A 17896-nucleotide genomic window follows, 5' to 3' on the forward strand; every position below is an offset into this window, starting at 1 on the left:
TCAGCTCCGCAGGACGGAGAGATTTACTGGCCCTGACCCTAAGGCTGAAGTTATTATTAACTGTCTATAGACCCCATTAACCCCTGATTGTGTGTCTCGTGTGGTCTGTTGTCTTTGTCTTTGTGATTATGTGTTTTATTTGACTTGCTGTTTTTAGTTGTTTATTGAAATCCTCATGGAGGACAGTGGAATTGGTTGGAGAGATCAAAAATAAACAGGGAAAGAAACGGTCTTGGGCTGAGACAAAGAAGGGGGGTGTTACTGGCTGCAGACTGTTAGCAGGTGCATTATCAACTAACTTCAAGGTCACAACAAGTTTTTCTGTAAGCACAGTCTTTCTCTGCCCTGGTTTATTCTTTTAACCCCTCCAATGCTGAATCATCAGGGGCTCTGGATGGGGGGTCTAAGCCTCCGTTTTCTTGCTAGTTACATGGGAATCATGGCTCCTCATGCCTTCGCCATCCTGTCGTAAAGATGACAGGAGAAAATGTGTGTGGAGTGCCCCGCCCCCACCCTGCTTAGCACAGTGAAAAGCCAAGGAAGGGCAGGAGGCGGGGAGGGTGAGGTTAAACTAACAAGCTGCCTGGGAACTGCAGAGCCCAGTGCGGCTGGAGGGGGGAGCCAGACACGGTGGGGACAGCCCGAGTGTGGGGACAGCCTGAGTGTCGGCCCGCGAGGAGGCTGTGCAGCGGTGCTGCCGGGATGGAGAGGAGAGGACAGAGCCTCTAGGGGCTCAGGAGGAAGCGTCCCCACTGGGGCAGGGGGAGCACAGGTGGCTCCTGTCCCCAGGCCACACCGCAGCCCCACATCCCGAGGGCCAAGCAGATGCCCTTTTGAACAGTGAATTGGCCACGGCCTGGGTGGGGGTTTCCAGAAGTGGGTCTGAGGTGGAAGGGCATCCGGACAGAGGGAACAGAGTGAGCGAGGCCCCAGAGCGGGAAGGTTTCTGAGCAGGGAGGGCCCCCTGGGCTTTAGACGGGTGAACAGGGGTGTGCAGATGGATGGGAGGGGGTGGACCCTCAGTGTGGTCCATGGTGGGGCGTGGGCTGCAAGAGTCGCAAGTTTTGTGGGTGCTCGCCCTCACCCACTCCTCCAGACTGCGTTATCAAGCCTCCGATCCCAAAGAGGCCCAGGCTGGCTTCTCCCAACTGTCTGTGTGTCTGTCTCTCTGTCTTCTAGGGCCCTCAGGGACCCCAAGGACCACTTGGCCCTCCAGGAGAGATGGGACCCAAGGTGAGTGCTGAGGGACCCTTTGTCCCGTGATGCTGCTAAGGAGGTGGCAGCCCCTCCCAGCCGACCTCCTGAGGGGTCGCTGCAGAGACTGAAGGGTAGGACCCTGGCAGAGGGTAGGTGCCCTCGAATGGCATAGGGTGCGGAGCTGGACTCCCAGGGGCAGTGGGTGGGATGCAGGGCGCCAAGACCCTCGGGGAGGTGGGAGTTGGCAGTGCCTCTTTTGGGCACCAGGGAAAGCAGCAGTGCCCCGCCCCCACCCTGCTGGACTGCGACCCAGCTTAGGTTTGACTGCAGAACCAGCCTTCTTAAGGTCACACAGCAGGAGCTCAGAAGGAGCCTCAGACACCCCTGCCTTATCCAGAGAAGACTGAGCCCCAGGGTTTACGCCAGGGCTGCAGCCATGCCAGTGGCGATAACTCAGGGCCGCTTCCCGCCCTTGTCCTCCTGGCCGGCTGCAGAGAGGAGGGCTGGAGTCAGCCCTGAGCACAGCAGTTGCTGGCTTCCTCCCCTGGCCTTATGTGAATCATGAAATTTTCCTCCTCGTGCTTGCCAAGGGGCTCCTAATGTGGTAAACCACACTCTTGGAGAGGGAGAGGGCTCGGCGTGCTCTGGGCAGCCCCAGCTCAGCGGCCTGAGCCCAATCACCTCCATTCCCCTAGTCCCAGCTCCGAGCTCCCAGACCCCTCTGTCTCTCCCGCTGTGTGACGTTGGGCACGGCCCTCGCCCTCTCTGAGCCTCCTTCAGTATCGCCTCCCTTACAACCAGAGGGGGACCTGGCATTTCCTCTAGAAGGGACCAATGGCATTTTCTTGCAGGGGCCGCCGGGGGCAGTGGGAGAACCGGGCCTTCCTGGGGAAGCCGGGATGAAGGTGAGGAGGAATGAAAGAGCAAAATGACTAGTTGAAACCCCACCAAAGAGAAACGGACCTTTCTTGTGCTCAGGAGAGTGGGTTCTCCGTGCACCTGGCTGGGGATTGGGCCTGGCCGTGGCCACAGCAGAGGGCCCAGCCAGCCCAGAGCCCCCTCCCTGCGAAGTTTTCTCTGGCTCCTGCCCACAACCCCACGGTGGGGCAGCCCTACCTCCTGGCTCCCAGTACCATCTGCATTTCAGCTCTGATGTTCCCCATCACCTGCTGGGGAATAAGCGCCCAGGGGACCTAGGCTCCGGGAGAGCTGCCTTGGAAGAGGACGCTGCCCCTCAGCAAGCCCCCAGCTGATGAGCGATGCGATGCGGTGACCTAAGGGCATTGTGGAGGCAGGGCCTGGGGGAGTCCTCCAGAGGCTGTGGGACCGCCATCTGTGCTTGCATCTCCCAGCCATTCAGAGGGAGTCAGACCAGGCCTGGGACTGTCAGTCTCAGCTCGAACAATGCCGAAAACCACCCCGTCGATAAAACAAATAGATGTGGGGCCGTTTGGGTAGGGCTGAGGGCTCAGAGCTGGCTTCCTCCTGTGTCCCAGACACCAGCAGGGAGAGAGTTACAGGCAGGGAGCTTGGAAATCACTGCAGGAGAGAGACCCTTTTGGGGTCCCTTGGAGGGGGTGACATTGACTCTGGCTTATTTTAGGGCCTCTTCCTTGTTGGGTTGCTCTTCAAGGCTCTTGGGGAGAGTCAACGCGGTGGCCAGCCTGAGTTGCCATCTCCGAGCTGTTACTCCCTGAGCCAGACCACCTGAGCTGTTCCTTATTAGCCATGAACGCGGGCTGGTTACGTCACCCCGGACCCCTCAGCGTCTTCACTTACAAAAAGGAGATGCCGTTCCTGGTAGCTGTCATGCGAATTCAATGCGTGAAATAAAAATGTACAGCTGACCCTTGAGCCACACAGGTTGGAACTGCGCATGTTCGTTTACAGGAGGACTTTTTCGATGGCCAGTGCTGGTAAAACCTGCGTTGTCCAAGGGTCAGATCCGAGGTTAGGGACCTGCTTATGCCAGGCGACTCTAGTTCCATGCAGATCTTCCACTGTGCCCCTGCCCCGAGCCTTGTTAAAGGGCCCATTGCACTTGGAACACGCTACAGAAGTGTGAGCTGTGATGATGGGGTGGTGGCCAGGGCTTGCTGCCAAAGGGGCTCTGGTTGGCATTCATCAGTTTCGTGTTGGTTCTTGGGAGTAAGGAGCCCCACCCCCAGTCAGAGCTAGTGAGGGCTGGGGCTGGCCCTACCCAGCCACATGGATTGTGTTTGGTTTCTCCTAGGGTGACCTTGGGCCTCTGGGCACCCCTGGGGAGCAAGGCCTCATTGGGCAGCGGGTAAGTTGCAGCAAATTGGGGTGAGGGAGGGCTTTGCTCAGCTTCCCTGAGTCTGTTTCCTCACTTGCAGAAATAGATCATGAGTCTCTACAGCCTCCGTCAGTCTGTCTTGGTGGGGCAGTGTTTCCACAGTGTAGAGGTGGGCTTCCAAGAAAAGCATTCTGTGGTCAGCACATTTGGGACTCACTGCAGGCTCGGTGTTCCCCCTTACATATTAGCGGTAGCATTTTCAAGGCTCTGAGAAGGTCTGCAACCAAGAAATCGGTTTCTTTTGGGTTAATCCGGATCTGGGTATCATTCCCAGACTTGCTGGCAAGAAAGCCTGAGGGCTGGCCTCACTTTCCTCATCTGAGAAATGGGATTCCACCAAGGAGTTCCGTGAGGACTCACTCCAATTCCAGGAATGGCATCTCCAACCATTACCATTTGTGGGTGCTCCCCATTTTCACATGAGAAAACAGACTCCTTTGAGGGCTGAGTAGTGTGCTTGTGGTCAATGATTGGGAAGCCCAGTGGGGCCATTGAGGTCTGCCTGACGTCAAGGCCTTCCTCAGCCACTAGGCCGCACTGCCTCCCGGTCTAGCCAACCAACCAGGATGGCTCTGTGACCAGCAGTTTCTAACTCGAGACCTTCCGCAGCCTCCATGCCAGCCTACTCTGCAGATGGCAGGCTGTGCTTGGGCGTCTGCCTCTCCTTTCTTGAAACTGAGTGGGCGGCTCAACCCCCCTGTCATTCACAGAGTCAGCCCCCACTGTGTGTGCACCAGGCCCCACTGCCCAGAGATCGGGGGTTGGGGGTCCTGCTCCAAGGCGGGGGAGGAAGGGAAAGCACAGGGGGCCCCTCCCCAGTAATGTCTCCTCGTCTTTTCCCACCACGCTTTCCAGGGAGAGCCGGGCCTCGAAGGTGACAGTGGTCCTGCAGGGCCCGACGGGCTGAAGGTAAGTGTCCTCGGTGCAGGGTCTGGGGAGGAGGGGTGTCCTGGAACTGCCCCTCCCTGTCCCCCCACAGCCCTCCCATCCAGTCCCTAAGTTTTCTCCCAGAAACACCATGTTCTCCTGAAGCCCCGAGAGCAGACCTCAGGCTGTTCCCATCGAGAGTGGGTGAGAGTGAGCCCTGCCCACTGTCCCCACCCTGCTCTGGTGGGTTTGAGGACCATCCCCACCCTCCACTCCTCCCCACTTCCCTTCTCCTCAAAAGTGCAGCCTCTCTTGGCTAAGGGTGGTACCTGAACCCCAGCAGCTCTGATATCGATTATCTTCCAAACATCCTAAAAGATCAGGGAAAACATCATCACCACCCATGACCTATAAGCACCACCTATGGAGGACTAGTCACGCATGTACCAGGTACTCTGCTGAGTCCTTTACATGGATCGCCTTGATCAACACTATGGGCTAAGGCAGAGGTCCTCAAACTTTTTAAACAGGGGGCCAGTTCACTGTCCCTCAGACCGTTGGAGGGCCGGACTATAGTTTAAAAAAAAACTATGAACAAATTCCTATGCACACTGCACATATCTTATTTTGAAGTTAAAAAACAAAACAAAACGGGAACAAAGACAATATTTGCATTTGCATGTGGCCCGCGGGCCGTAGTTTGAGGACCCCTGGGCTAAGGTCTGTATTTAGATAAACAGAGAGATGAAGAGAGACTCAGAGGGCTTAGCCAACTTACCCAAGCACACACAGCGGATGATTAGCACAGCCAAGACCCAAGCCTCGGCTTGCTCTCTGCACCGTGTGCCCACCCTAAAGGGGAAGAGACTGTGGCTCAGAGGGAGGTAAAGGTGCATTCGTCCAGTGTCTATTGCTGTGAGTGAAGGATCCAAAATTCACACCCGGGGCTCATGGGCATCAAAGCCTGAGGGCCTAACGCAGACCTGCCACGTCATCTGTCAGCCACAGGTGCTAGAACCTTAGGAGGTGCTGGTGCTGCCTCCGGTACCAGCCCTACCTCCCGCTCAGCCTGTCTCTGGCCTCCATCCCTGACCCAAGAGTGGGCTTTCCCCGGTGCTGACCAGTAACACTGTGTGAGTCTCCCCGACCCCTACCCACTCTGTCATCCATTTATTCTCCATGATGAGCACCCCTCTTCTCTAGGCCAGAATTCCCCCACCCCTACACCTCCACCCCCATTCCCTGCCCCCGCAGTTGCTCTGGTCCGGAGCTTCCCCCTCTCCCGGGATGCCTCAGGGACAGGCCCCTGCTGGCTTCCATCTACCTGCCCTGTATTTATCTTGCAAGGGCAAGAGCGCCCCCTATCTGCTTCTCTCAACCCGGCTGCACCGAGGGTGTAAACTGGAGCATCCGACAGCCCCTCCACGCCCTGTGCCAAGTGCCTGTTCCCTGTCAGTGATGTTGAAGAACGTTCTGGCTAAAATGCTTTGTGTACCCACCGTGTGCTTGCACCACCTGCCTTAGGGGCTTTGCTGAGTGAACACATGTAATCCCCCCAGCAGCCCGGTGGGCCAGATCCCAGAGCATCCCCAGGGCACAGGCGAGAAAACAGGCAGGACGCGGAGGCTTGCCCGTTCTGGGCAGCCACCTTCCGCTCCTTGGAATCGTGGCTGAGGTGGGATGGGAGGGGGCCCCAGGTCTGGTGCCTCACACAGTCCTTCCAGCACCTGCCGTGGCTCCGCAGCCCAGGCTGCTTCCTCTGTCACCCCCTCCAGGGCCAGTCCTCCCCAGTCCCTGGTCCAGAGGAGCCCCACCCACGTGCAGTGTCTTCCCGGGTCCCCGCCTATATCCCGGGAGAGAAGCCGTTTTCTCGATGGCATTTGTTTGTTGACAATCCCCTTCCCGGTGAAAACAACCCTTGGGAGGTGCACACACATCACAGGGAGCAGAGAGCTGACAGCCAGCCCGTCGATGGTGCCGAGGACGCTGGCAGCGACTCAGTCACAGCGAGCCTTTATCCAGCACGTGCTTAGTTTACAAACCAGGGGGCTTGCCCGGCGTCACACAGCTGGTGAGAAGTGGCAGCGAGATTGGAATGTAGGCAGCGTAACCCCAGAGGTGAGGGAGGTATTGTCCCCGAGCACTGAACCTTGGCACCAGAAGGAGCCAGTGCCCTGGCGCTCGCCAGTGACTTGCGTGTGGTGTTGGGAAGTCTCTGCCTCTCTCTCTGGGCCTCAATTTCCTCATCTGTAAGTGGAGAGAGTTGATTAGGCAAGTTGCAAGCCTCTTCGGTGCGTTGGCAGATGTCCTAGGACTTTGGGATTCTCAGCACCCCAGAGCCCATTCTGCGTGGGACCCACAAGGACTCCCCCCGCTCCGCCCGCCCAGCTGTGTGAGAGCCCAGATGTGGGGGTGTGGGAGCTCTCTGGAGCCAGAGCCCGTGCAGGGCCTGGGCCAAGGCCCTTGGCTGAAGAGCAGCTCAGCCACCTGAGCAGGCTGCCTGCCTCTCAGAGCCGGGAGAGCGGGTGGCCAGGGACCACAGGCCAGAAGGGGAATCCTGGAGTCAGAGGGGTCTGCAAGAGTGTCATCAGACCACCCCTGTTTCCACGCCAGGCCCCGCTTGGGATCTGAGAATCTCGGTAGGAAGGAGCCTCAGACAGCAACCTGCCTCTCTCTTTCCTGGAACCCAGGTCTGCTCCGCGCTGGCCCACACCACATCTTGGAGTCTCTCTCCCTCATCTGTGTCATCTCTGGATCCCTCTCCACTGGAAAGTCCTCCCTGGCTGAGCTAGAAACTGCCCCAGCAACCCCCCACACCAGCCCCCTGCACCCAGAGCCCCAGCCCCAGCAGGAGCGGCCTGCAGTGCGTGCTCTCAGCGACCCTGTTCCCAGGCTCCGGCTTCATGCCCTCTGCACCCGCTCTTTCTCCGGGACGCACACCAGTCTATCTGAGTCCCTCGTAAAGTGTGGCACCAGGAAACAAAACTGGCAAAGACACTGCTTCTCTAAGCCCGCTCCCCACCCACCCTTCCGACACCCATGACGTCATACCCTGCCCTTATGGTCTCTCTGATAGTCACAGTGAGCCACCTTCAGACCAGCCACAGATCCCACCGGGCCTGTCAGCCCCAGTGGAGGCAGCGTTCTGCGGCCACTGCCTAGGCTGCAACCCCCGCACCTACTCTGCCCATGAGGCCAAGGGCAACAGCCCATGCCCCCTCTGGCACAGCCCGCCTGCCAGACACAGCGGGACATGGGCGGCGCGATTCTGTACAAGTGCTAGCTGCCATCCACTCGCCAGAGGGAATGTTCTGGGGCCAGTGAGAATGAGAGCCACACAGAGCAGACAGCAATGGGAAAACGTGCTCCCAGTAGAGTAAGATATTAACAAAGGAACTATGGAACCGCACAGTCTCATTGGACTCTGCCTTTAAAGCTTAGCTCGTTGCTAACTGGCTGTGTAATCTTGGAACCACTGTTTCGCTGCTCTGAGACGGGTTCATGGCCATCAAAACCATCACCTCTCATTATGAACGCTGTAAACTTTGCTTGTGAGTAAAGGTCGAAAATGCAACTCAGGAAAATGGGAGAGTTTTGAGAATCAGAATTGGGTGAATTTTTTCCTTTAGAAAAATTTATTTCAGCTTCTTACGATTCTTGTCTTCCCCGTGTGCCTACATTGGAGAGAGAGAGAGCCCTAGTCTCCCCTTCCTGGCTGAGCCACCCCCTCCCGGGCCCAGGTATGGACACTAGCAATTGCCATGTCAGGGATGTTCCCTATGCCATGGGGCTGTGCCAGCACAATCCTTTGGCAGCTCGGGAACCGTCAGAGAATGAATGCAGAAGGTGGTCAGCTGTGGACGTTTGAATGAGCCCTGAGGTTTGGGCTTGATGACTAATTTATTCTTTCTCTCTCTCTTCTCCTCATTCCCTTCCCACCCAGGGGGACAGGGGTGACCCAGGGCCTGACGGTGAGCGTGGCGAGAAGGGCCAGGAGGGACTGATGGGCGAGGATGGCCCCCCTGGCCTGCCTGGCATCACTGGCGTCCGGGTGAGTGTACATGGCTGAGTGCCACATGGAGGACTCCTGGGGATAAACGACATCCATGCCTATTTCAGGCAGTTGGTGGGGAGGCCTTTCGGCAGCAGGCACCTCAGGGTCTTCTGCTGTGGCCCTCCCTCTCCTGCCTAAACCTCCCATGGCTCCCCAGTACCGCGAGAGTAATATCACTCTCTTTAGCACGATCCCTGCACAAACCAGCCCCCTTCTACCCCGCCGACCACATCCTGCCCAACCCCCCACCAGCCACACTGAATTTAACAGGACGAGCTCAGAGGGAAGGACACTGGCCCCGACTCTCTAGCAGGAACTTGCTGTGTGACCTCCCACATACCCTTGCCCGCTTTCAGTCCTGCCTGTGGTCTGATGAAGGATTTGGAAGGAATGTGTGCTGAGATCACTTTGAGTCCCGACATTCCAGGGGCCCTTTTTCAGGGAGCTTTTGAGTATCCCAACTGTGGAAAGGGCAAAAGTGTGCGGCAGAAATAGCCCCGGACCCAAAGTCCAAAGGTTAAGATCTGGCTCATGACCTTGATCTCACTCTCTGCATGACCTGGAACAGATCACTGCCTCTCTCTGAGCCTTGGTTTTCTCATTGATGAAAAGAAAACTTTGGATAGGAAAGCGTTTTCTAAAATGCAACAGAAATATCAAAGATTGCCTTTATGAATTTGGGAAAAGAAATGACTAGAAGCTGCTGGTGGTGGTGGTGATGATGATGGTGGTAATGGTTATAGTGGTGATGACGATGATGATGATGATGATAGTGGTAGTGATAGTGGTGATGGTGGTGGTGGTGGTTATAATGATAGTGATGGTGGTAGTAGTGGTGGTGATGATGGATGGTGGTGATAGTCATAGTGGTGATGATGGCGGTGATGGTGGTAGTGATGGTGGTGGTGATGGTTATAATGGTGATGATGATGATAGTGGTAGTGATAATGGTAATGGTGGTGGTGGTGGTCATAGTGGTGATGATGGCAGTGTTGGTGGTAGTGATGGTGGTGGTGATGGTTATAGTGGTTATGATGATGATAGTGGTAGTGATAGTGGTAATGGTGGTGGTGGTGGTGGTCATAGTGGTGATGATGGCGGTGATGGTGGTAGTAGCGGTGGTGATGATGGATGGTAGTGGGGATTTTGGTGGTGGTAATTATGGTAGTGGTAGTGATGGTGATGGTGATGGTGGTGGTGGTGGTGGTGGTGGTCATAGTGGTGATGATGGCGGTGATGGTGGTAGTAGTGGTGGTGACGTTGGATGGTGGTGGGGATTTTGGTGGTGATGATTATGGTAGTGGTAGTGATGGTGATAGTGGTGGTGGTGGTCATAGTGGTGATGATGGCAGTGATGGTAGGAGTAGCGGTGGTGATGATGGATGGTGGTGGGGATTTTGGTGGTGATGATGATGATAATGGCAATTGCAGTAGTGATAGTGTTGGCGACGGTGATTGCAGTGGCAGTAGTGGTGACAGTGGACATGGTGATGCTGGTGTTTTTGGTGGTGGTGGTGGCAGTGTTATGTTCATATTTTGTTGTCACTGGAGCTGGAAAGAGGATCATTGAGGCCAGGCTGAGTGTGTGTCGGGTGATGGAGGTGGTGAGAACCCTGTATTTGAGTCTCTTTGGCATCAGGACTGCAGGACAAGTATCTCCCACTCTGTGGCTGGAAACAGTTGAGTGTTTAAAAATAGAATTTTATGAGCCACCAGGGCTTTTCCCGAAATACATCTATATGGACGGGGGCCCAGTGAAAGTCTTCCTTCTGGCCCCGTGGCCTCCCCGCACTGGATGCGCCAGCACTTGCTCAGGGTTTCCCACACCATGGGGACGCTCCCAGCTGCAGAGGGCCGTCGGAACCAGTGGCCAGCTGCCCGCCCGCCGGGGGTGACTCCATCTCCCTGGCCCTGTACTGGACACTTTGGCACTGACTCATTTCTCCTTCGGACAGGGAGTCAGCCACTGCAGTCACCTCCGTCCACCAGCAAAGCCCAGCAGCCCCTGTATCCTGACTTCACAATCCCCCAACCAGGACCAGCCGGGGCCCAGGGACACCTAGAAACGGAGGGCTCACGTCTCATTTCTAACCGGGCTGGGTGACCTGCAGACCAGGCCCTTGTCCCACTGAGCCTCAGTGTCTTTAGCTCTAAAATGGGATAAGTAGTCCCTTCCTCTGAGCTCTGTGTTGAGAACTGAATGAGATAAGAGGTGGAGTGTGGACACATTGCCAGGCCATGGTTGAGGCCGTGACCATTGCTAGGAGTTTATTACTAGAGGAGCAAGAGACCTGGGGATTGTCAAGTCCATGGCTGTCTGACAGAAACAGAACACAAGCCACGTGTGTGGTTTAAAATGATCTAATAGCCACATTTTTAAAAAGGTAAATAGAAACAGGTGAAATTGATGGTGGTGACATTTTATTTAGCTCCAATATATCCCATATACAAACACTTCAACATGTAATCAATATAAAAATTATTAATAAGGTATTTTGCATTTTAGATATTGTGTCTTTGAAACCCAGTGTGTAGTTTATATGTATAGCACCTCTCAATTCAGATGCTAAATTATTATTGAAAAAAAAAACTGGGTCTGTGTTTAGGTTTCATAAAATACAAAGTTGAAAATGTAGATTCATATCCCAAGTTGTTCCTAATATACTTGAAAGTTTTCCAATAATTGTCCATTTTTTACATTTAAATTTAAGCTCATTAAAACTTAATCAGATTAAGGATTCAGTTCTTCAGTCACAGTAGCCCCATTTCAAGTTCTCAAGTGCCATACATGGACAGGGCAAGGCTAGTTCAAGACCTTCGTGGTAAAGGTGGGGAAACTGAGGCACAGAGAAGGGCAGGGGCTTGTCCAGTTAGGTCATGCTCAAGGTCATGTGGACGTGGAGTGCAGAATCAGCGGGGAGCCCACGCAGTCGGCCTCCAGAGCGAGTGCTGTGATGCTGCATGGACCCGCCCAGTTGTCCCTCATTTCTCATCTTTTCCTCCTTTCCCTCCTTCTCCCTCAGGGTCCTGAAGGAAAACCAGGGAAGCAAGGCCCGAAGGGCCGGACCGGGGCCAAGGTAAGATCCCCCCATCTCCTCCTGCCATGACCCACCCGTGGCCCCCTCCCTCTCCCCCTCCTTCTCCCGCTCCTTCTCCCCCTCCCTCTCCCCCTCCTCCCACCAGAGGCCTGGTGACGCCCTGTCTCTCCTCCCGCTGCAGGGTGCCAAGGGCTACCAAGGACAGCTGGGTGAGATGGGAGCCCCTGGAGACCCCGGACCCCCTGGCACCCCAGGCCCTAAAGGGTCCCGGGGCAGCCTGGGACCAACGGTGAGAACACTGGGTGGGGTGGGGTGGGTGGTGTCAGTCATGGACAGAGGGGCCAAGGGCAAAAAGGGAGGTCTCCCCACTCCAGCTGAACCCCTGTTGTCTCAGCCACTCCCTTTGCGTCACGGGTCCCTTTGGGGGCTGCAGAAGCTGGAAGAGCGCACACCACACAGTCTGATGGGTCCTGGCCTCCTGAAGCCCCGGATGAATGAGCCCTGCTTCATCTTAATCTCATTAAACCAGGCTCTTGGGTGCACTTTTCTTAAACAAGGAGATTCCCCTGGTGACAGGATCACGAGGGTCAGGCGAAGCTGCTGGCTCTCTGGGCGGCTCTGACACTGTCCCAGCCATCGCTGGCCTGGGGGTGACCGCTGCAGCGGGAAGGAGACCCTAAGAGGGGCAGGGGGCGTGGCAGACGAGGGTGACACACATCTCTGAGCTGCCAGTGTGTGGTCAGCAGCCGTGTTGGCCGGGGCACTTGCCCGTGTCCTGATGGAAATGCTGCCACCAGGGCTGGGTTCAAGCTGCCAACGCGACGTCATGGAATGCGCGGTCGGGGCAGACGCGCAGGGCGCACTGTTCCCTAGTGCCCCCGCCACACAGACGCTACCCTCCGAGCTAATGTCCCCGCCACACAGGCCTAACCTCCCAGCCAGTGTCCCCGCCACACAGACGCTACCCTCCGAGCTAATGTCCCCGCCACACAGGCCTAACCTCCCAGCCAGTGTCCCCGCCACACAGACGCTACCCTCCGAGCTAATGTCCCCGCCACACAGGCCTAACCTCCCAGCCAGTGTCCCCGCCACACAGACGCTACCCTCCGAGCTAATGTCCCCGCCACACAGGCCTAACCTCCCAGCCAGTGTCCCCGCCACACAGACGCTACCCTCCGAGCTAATGTCCCCGCCACACAGGCCTAACCTCCCAGCCAGTGTCCCCGCCACACAGACGCTACCCTCCGAGCTAATGTCCCCGCCACACAGGCCTAACCTCCCAGCCAGTGTCCCCGCCACACAGACGCTACCCTCCGAGCTAATGTCCCCGCCACACAGGCCTAACCTCCCAGCCAGTGTCCCCGCCACACAGACGCTACCCTCCGAGCTAATGTCCCCGCCACACAGGCCTAACCTCCCAGCCAGTGTCCCCGCCACACAGACGCTACCCTCCGAGCTAATGTCCCCGCCACACAGGCCTAACCTCCCAGCCAGTGTCCCCGCCACACAGACGCTACCCTCCGAGCTAATGTCCCCGCCACACAGGCCTAACCTCCCAGCCAGTGTCCCCGCCACACAGACGCTACCCTCCGAGCTAATGTCCCCGCCACACAGGCCTAACCTCCCAGCCAGTGTCCCCGCCACACAGACGCTACCCTCCGAGCTAATGTCCCCGCCACACAGGCCTAACCTCCCAGCCAGTGTCCCCGCCACACAGACGCTACCCTCCGAGCTAATGTCCCCGCCACACAGGCCTAACCTCCCAGCCAGTGTCCCCGCCACACAGACGCTACCCTCCGAGCTAATGTCCCCGCCACACAGGCCTAACCTCCCAGCCAGTGTCCCCGCCACACAGACGCTACCCTCCGAGCTAATGTCCCCGCCACACAGGCCTAACCTCCCAGCCAGTGTCCCCGCCACACAGACGCTACCCTCCGAGCTAATGTCCCCGCCACACAGGCCTAACCTCCCAGCCAGTGTCCCCGCCACACAGACGCTACCCTCCGAGCTAATGTCCCCGCCACACAGGCCTAACCTCCCAGCCAGTGTCCCCGCCACACAGACGCTACCCTCCGAGCTAATGTCCCCGCCACACAGGCCTAACCTCCCAGCCAGTGTCCCCGCCACACAGACGCTACCCTCCGAGCTAATGTCCCCGCCACACAGGCCTAACCTCCCAGCCAGTGTCCCCGCCACACAGACCTAACTTCCGAGCATAGGTAATAAACAGTAAAATGTAAACTAATTAGCGAGGAGGGAGTTTTGAATACCTGTTGCCGTTGTTTTACATATCACTGGACTGTAATTCATATAGTTTAATTATTTAAAACCCTTCTGCTCACAGAATTGGGGAAAATTGAGCCATCAGCTCTCAGGAACCACTGGAGCTGGGAGAAGGGAGGTTCTGGGGGGAGGGAGCCTCAGACAGAGGGGACAATGCCACTTGTTCCTCACCTTGACCTCCGGCCTGAGTTCTGGGTGAAGTATCAGTGCCAGGCTGCTGGGCTAAGCTGGCTGGAGCCCGGGGGGCAGAGCGAGCCTGAGTCCCTGCTGTGGGAGCCACACGGGTACCAACGCCGTCTCCTCCTCTCGTAGGGCGCTCCAGGACGGATGGGGGCCCAAGGAGAACCGGGACTGGCCGGTTACGATGTAAGGAAATCTCACCTCCCCCCTCTGCAACTCCACCTCCCACCTGGGGGCCAGCTCTCGGGGTCCTTGGAAAGTCCTAGTCTCCCCTGCCCCAGGGAGCACCTGGGCCCACACACCAGGGGGGGACCATTGGCGGCCAGGCGGGGGGCGGGGGGCGGTGCCCCATGGTGATCAGTGCACATCATAATCATTCTGCTGTTCAGTTGATTTGCATTTTAGCCTTTTATTATATAGGATTAGGTACAGCATAACCCTAGCCTCTCTGAGTCCTTCCTCTGATGGTGGGTGCCCGTGAACCTCGCCTCTGCGCTCTGTGGGAGGAAAGAGCCTTGGCCCGGTTTTGCATCCAAGTTGGCATCCCTGGAGGCGGCTAAGCCAAACCCACATGCACATCTGGGACACCAGGCCCCGCGGCATAGGGCTTGCTCAGGGAGGGAATCGGAGGTCAGGGAGGTGAAGGTGTGTGCAAGGCCTGGTTTGTTCAGTTAGCAGTGGATCCTGTGTGTGTAAGAGGTCCACAGGGAGGGGAGGAGGGGGAGGAGAGCAGGAGAGAGAGGAAAGGAGATGGAAACTGGAAGAGAGGGTGCTGGGAGCCCACGGAGGAATCCATATGTGCGGTCTGACCACGGACTGGGCAAGCATTCTGCCCCTGCCCCAGAGAGCACACCGCTCTCCCACGGTCTCGTCCCAGGCCTACTCCAGGGTACAGAGGTCGAAGTTCTCAACCATCCAAGCGGACCCACCCTTAGAGGCGTATCGGGGACGCACACGGCCAGTCTAGGGGCCAGGGCCCAGAGAGGGCCAGGCTTGCTCAGCTGTCACACAGCAAGTTGGGGCAGAACCAGGGCCCGGCTAGACAGCCCAGTGTCTCCATCTCCGAGTCCCTGTCCTCCATCCAGTCCCTCTGAGTCCTCCCACCCCCATGCTCTCACCTCATGCCTCGCCTTCTTATTTCCTGCAGGGACACAAAGGCATTGCGGGACCCCTCGGGCCTCCGGGACCAAAGGGCGAAAAGGTGGGTGTTGGGGTGTGGGAAGCAGCTGCCCCCTGATACCGGGCCAGCAGGAGCAAGCCCCGGGCACTGTGGCTGGGACAGCACGGACATTCACAGCAGGCTCACCCTTGCTCACATCACAGCGGCCAGGAGGCAGGAGCCCTCAGACCTATGCCCCACACATGCACGGGGTACGGTCTCTGTGCCCGGCGCCAGAACAAACCAGACCCAGTCCCTGCCCTCCTGGGCTTTCGGTCCAGCAAATAGAGAGCAGTCACGCAATGACCAAGACTATGAATTCCCTCATCCCCATGCACAGGGGAGCTGGAGCCTTGCTGGGGAATGAGGTCGCCCAGCGGGAGCCAGGAGGGGGCTCGGGAAGGAGCAGAGGGGCACCAGCATTTACTGACCACAGAGGAGCACACAAGGCGTGGGGGAGGCACGTCCATGCCCCCGCCCTTGGCTCCAGATGCCGGAAAGGAGAGGAGTTGTGCCCTAGCTGGTTTGGCTCAGTGGATAGAGTGTCGGCCCCTGGACTGAAGGGTCCTGAGTTCGATTCCTGTCAAGTGCACATACGTCAGTTGCAGGCTCAATTCCCGGCCCTGGTCAGGCACGGGCAGGAGGCAACCTGTCGATGTGTTTCTCTCACATTGATGTTTCTCTCTGTGTGTCTCTCCCACTCCCTTCCATTCAATCTAAAAAAAAATCAATGGAAAAAATATCCTCAGGTGAGGATTAGAAAAAAAAAGGAGAGGAGTTGCTAGAAGGAACCTTGCTGGTCGTGCCCTGCCCCACTGTGCAGTTGGGACCGCCAGAGGTCCAGGGCACGGGGCCTGGGTCCGAACCCAAGGCAGCGCCACGCTGGCCCTGAGACCATCCTTGAGTCGTATGGTAGCAGCTCTAGGTTCCCTCTTCCTTTCCTCCCTCCGCTCCGATGGCTCAGCTGGAAGGTCCGCCCGCAGGCGGCCGTGCTATCTCCTTGCCCCGCTGCCTCCTCGGCCCTCCTTCATTTTGTCGAGTCAGCTCCCCACTAACTACATCCCGCTGTGGGTGAATCACCCTGGCCCGGCTTGCTGGCCAGCTGGCCCGTTCTCCTGCTTGGAGAAGAACAGATCTGCCATCAGGGTGAGCCACAGGCTCTGACATCACTCGGGAAACCGCAGAAAGTGCCTCTCGGTTCCCAGAGTCCCTCCTGGGCCCTCACACTCCGGTGCAGGAGGAGCTAACACAGACCCCCAAAAGGGGGGTACCTCTCTGCTCTGGGCCATCGACAGCCCCAGAAGTAGTCCCTACGGCTGCTGAGAGTGGAACCCAAATCCCATAAGTCCGCTGGGGCCTTGGGTGGGGCCCCTGGATTCCCTGAGCCTTGATTGTCTCATCTGTTAAGTGGGCGGGTACCTTGGGGAGGCTAAGCCAGACACCACCTATATGTCAGCCAGACGCATTTTCTGACTCACGTGGTATGATTAGTTTGGCCATGCGTTGGCCGGCAATGCAACAGGCATTCATGGATTTTTAATGATTGATCTAGTGTGGGAGCTGCGGAATGATGCCCTCATGAGCTCAAAAATAAAAATAGTAGCATCAATGAGTAGCCAACCACAGGCTGGGAGGGAAGAGAGAGCAGGGTCCTGGGGAGACCTGCCCTCCGAAGCATAAGAGCCAGGTAGAGCTCTTTCCACAAGATTTCTCCCTAATCCTCGCCCTGACCTCCACCCAGAGGTACCAGAGTCCCGCGTGACAGGTGGAGAAACCCGGTCTCCGTGACGCCCAGGGACCAGCTCCCGGTCAGAGGGGGCCAGCGGGACCAGGATTCAGACTCTGCCTCAGGCCAGACCCAGCTTCTCTCGCCAGAGGCAGATGCTTCCATGAGCCAAGATGCTGTTCACTGGGATCTGTATCTATGAAGGCAGTGGCAGAGGGGTTGGGGTGATGGGATGAGACCCTAGGAAGAGGGAGAAGGGTGGCAGGGGCTCCCCAGCTCTCTGCTCCTAAAAATGCATCCCCAGACCACAGCCTCAAGGGGGGTAGAGGGAGAGATCACTATAGCTGGCTTTTCGCCCACACCGCCCCTTGATTTCTGTGTGCCTTTGGCTAAGACCCTTCCTTCCCTGGGCCTCAGTTTCACCATCTGTAAAGTGGGGCAACAGTGGCAGCAGCATAGGAGTGGGTTCTATGAAACAATGTATGAGGCATAGCTCATAAAATGCCTGGCACACAGAACTCACTAGGTGAACGCAGCCCCTTCCCCAAGTCCCCTGTCCAGCTGCCTCCCCCCACAGCGGGACGAGCCCCAGGACAGAGCCATAGAGAGTGGACAGGGCGGAGAGGGAATCCCCACGCCCCGGGCCACCCTCCTGGGTACAACTGGTTCCAGGCCTGGGGCCAGATCCCTCCTGCCTTCCATCTCTGCCCGCAGGAGCCACAGAGGCCCTGGGCCAAGGTGCAACCGCTGCCAGCCTCGGGGACTGATTCGTGCCAGGGATGGGCTCCAGCCCCAGCCCCAGCTCCCCTCTTTCCTGCTTCTCGGGCCTCCCCTTCAAATCCTGCTGACAGTGAGGGGGCTCAGAGTTGCCCTGACTTGAGTCCCCTGCTCAGAGGTGCCCTGACTTGAGTCCCTTTGAGTGCCCCACAGGAGGGGACCCCAGTGTTGTCTGCGACTGGAACATTCTGAGGCCTGAGGTTGCTATTCTGTGTACACCTTCCATGTCGCTGGCATGTGGCATCCAGCCACCTGTCTGACAGGTGGACCAGGACCCAGGGTGGCCAGCCATGCCCCA

The 17896-nt window shown here is 57.4% G+C and overlaps 1 protein-coding gene across 1 annotated transcript in view; it reads left to right on the plus strand.

Annotated features, from left to right (window-relative positions):
- COL27A1 (collagen type XXVII alpha 1) overlaps positions 1-17896 on the plus strand; it is a 143710-nt gene that overhangs the window by 104697 nt on the left and 21117 nt on the right. Inside the window, 9 exon segments of the mRNA XM_015567140.1 lie at positions 1180-1233; positions 2049-2102; positions 3431-3484; positions 4370-4423; positions 8325-8432; positions 11459-11512; positions 11655-11762; positions 14069-14122; positions 15084-15137. Coding sequence (XP_015422626.1) covers positions 1180-1233; positions 2049-2102; positions 3431-3484; positions 4370-4423; positions 8325-8432; positions 11459-11512; positions 11655-11762; positions 14069-14122; positions 15084-15137 — 594 coding nt within the window.

The sequence above is a fragment of the Myotis davidii genome, unplaced genomic scaffold (genome assembly GCF_000327345.1).
Source record: "Myotis davidii unplaced genomic scaffold, ASM32734v1 scaffold142, whole genome shotgun sequence".
In the NCBI taxonomy this organism is placed as follows: Eukaryota; Metazoa; Chordata; class Mammalia; order Chiroptera; family Vespertilionidae; genus Myotis; species Myotis davidii.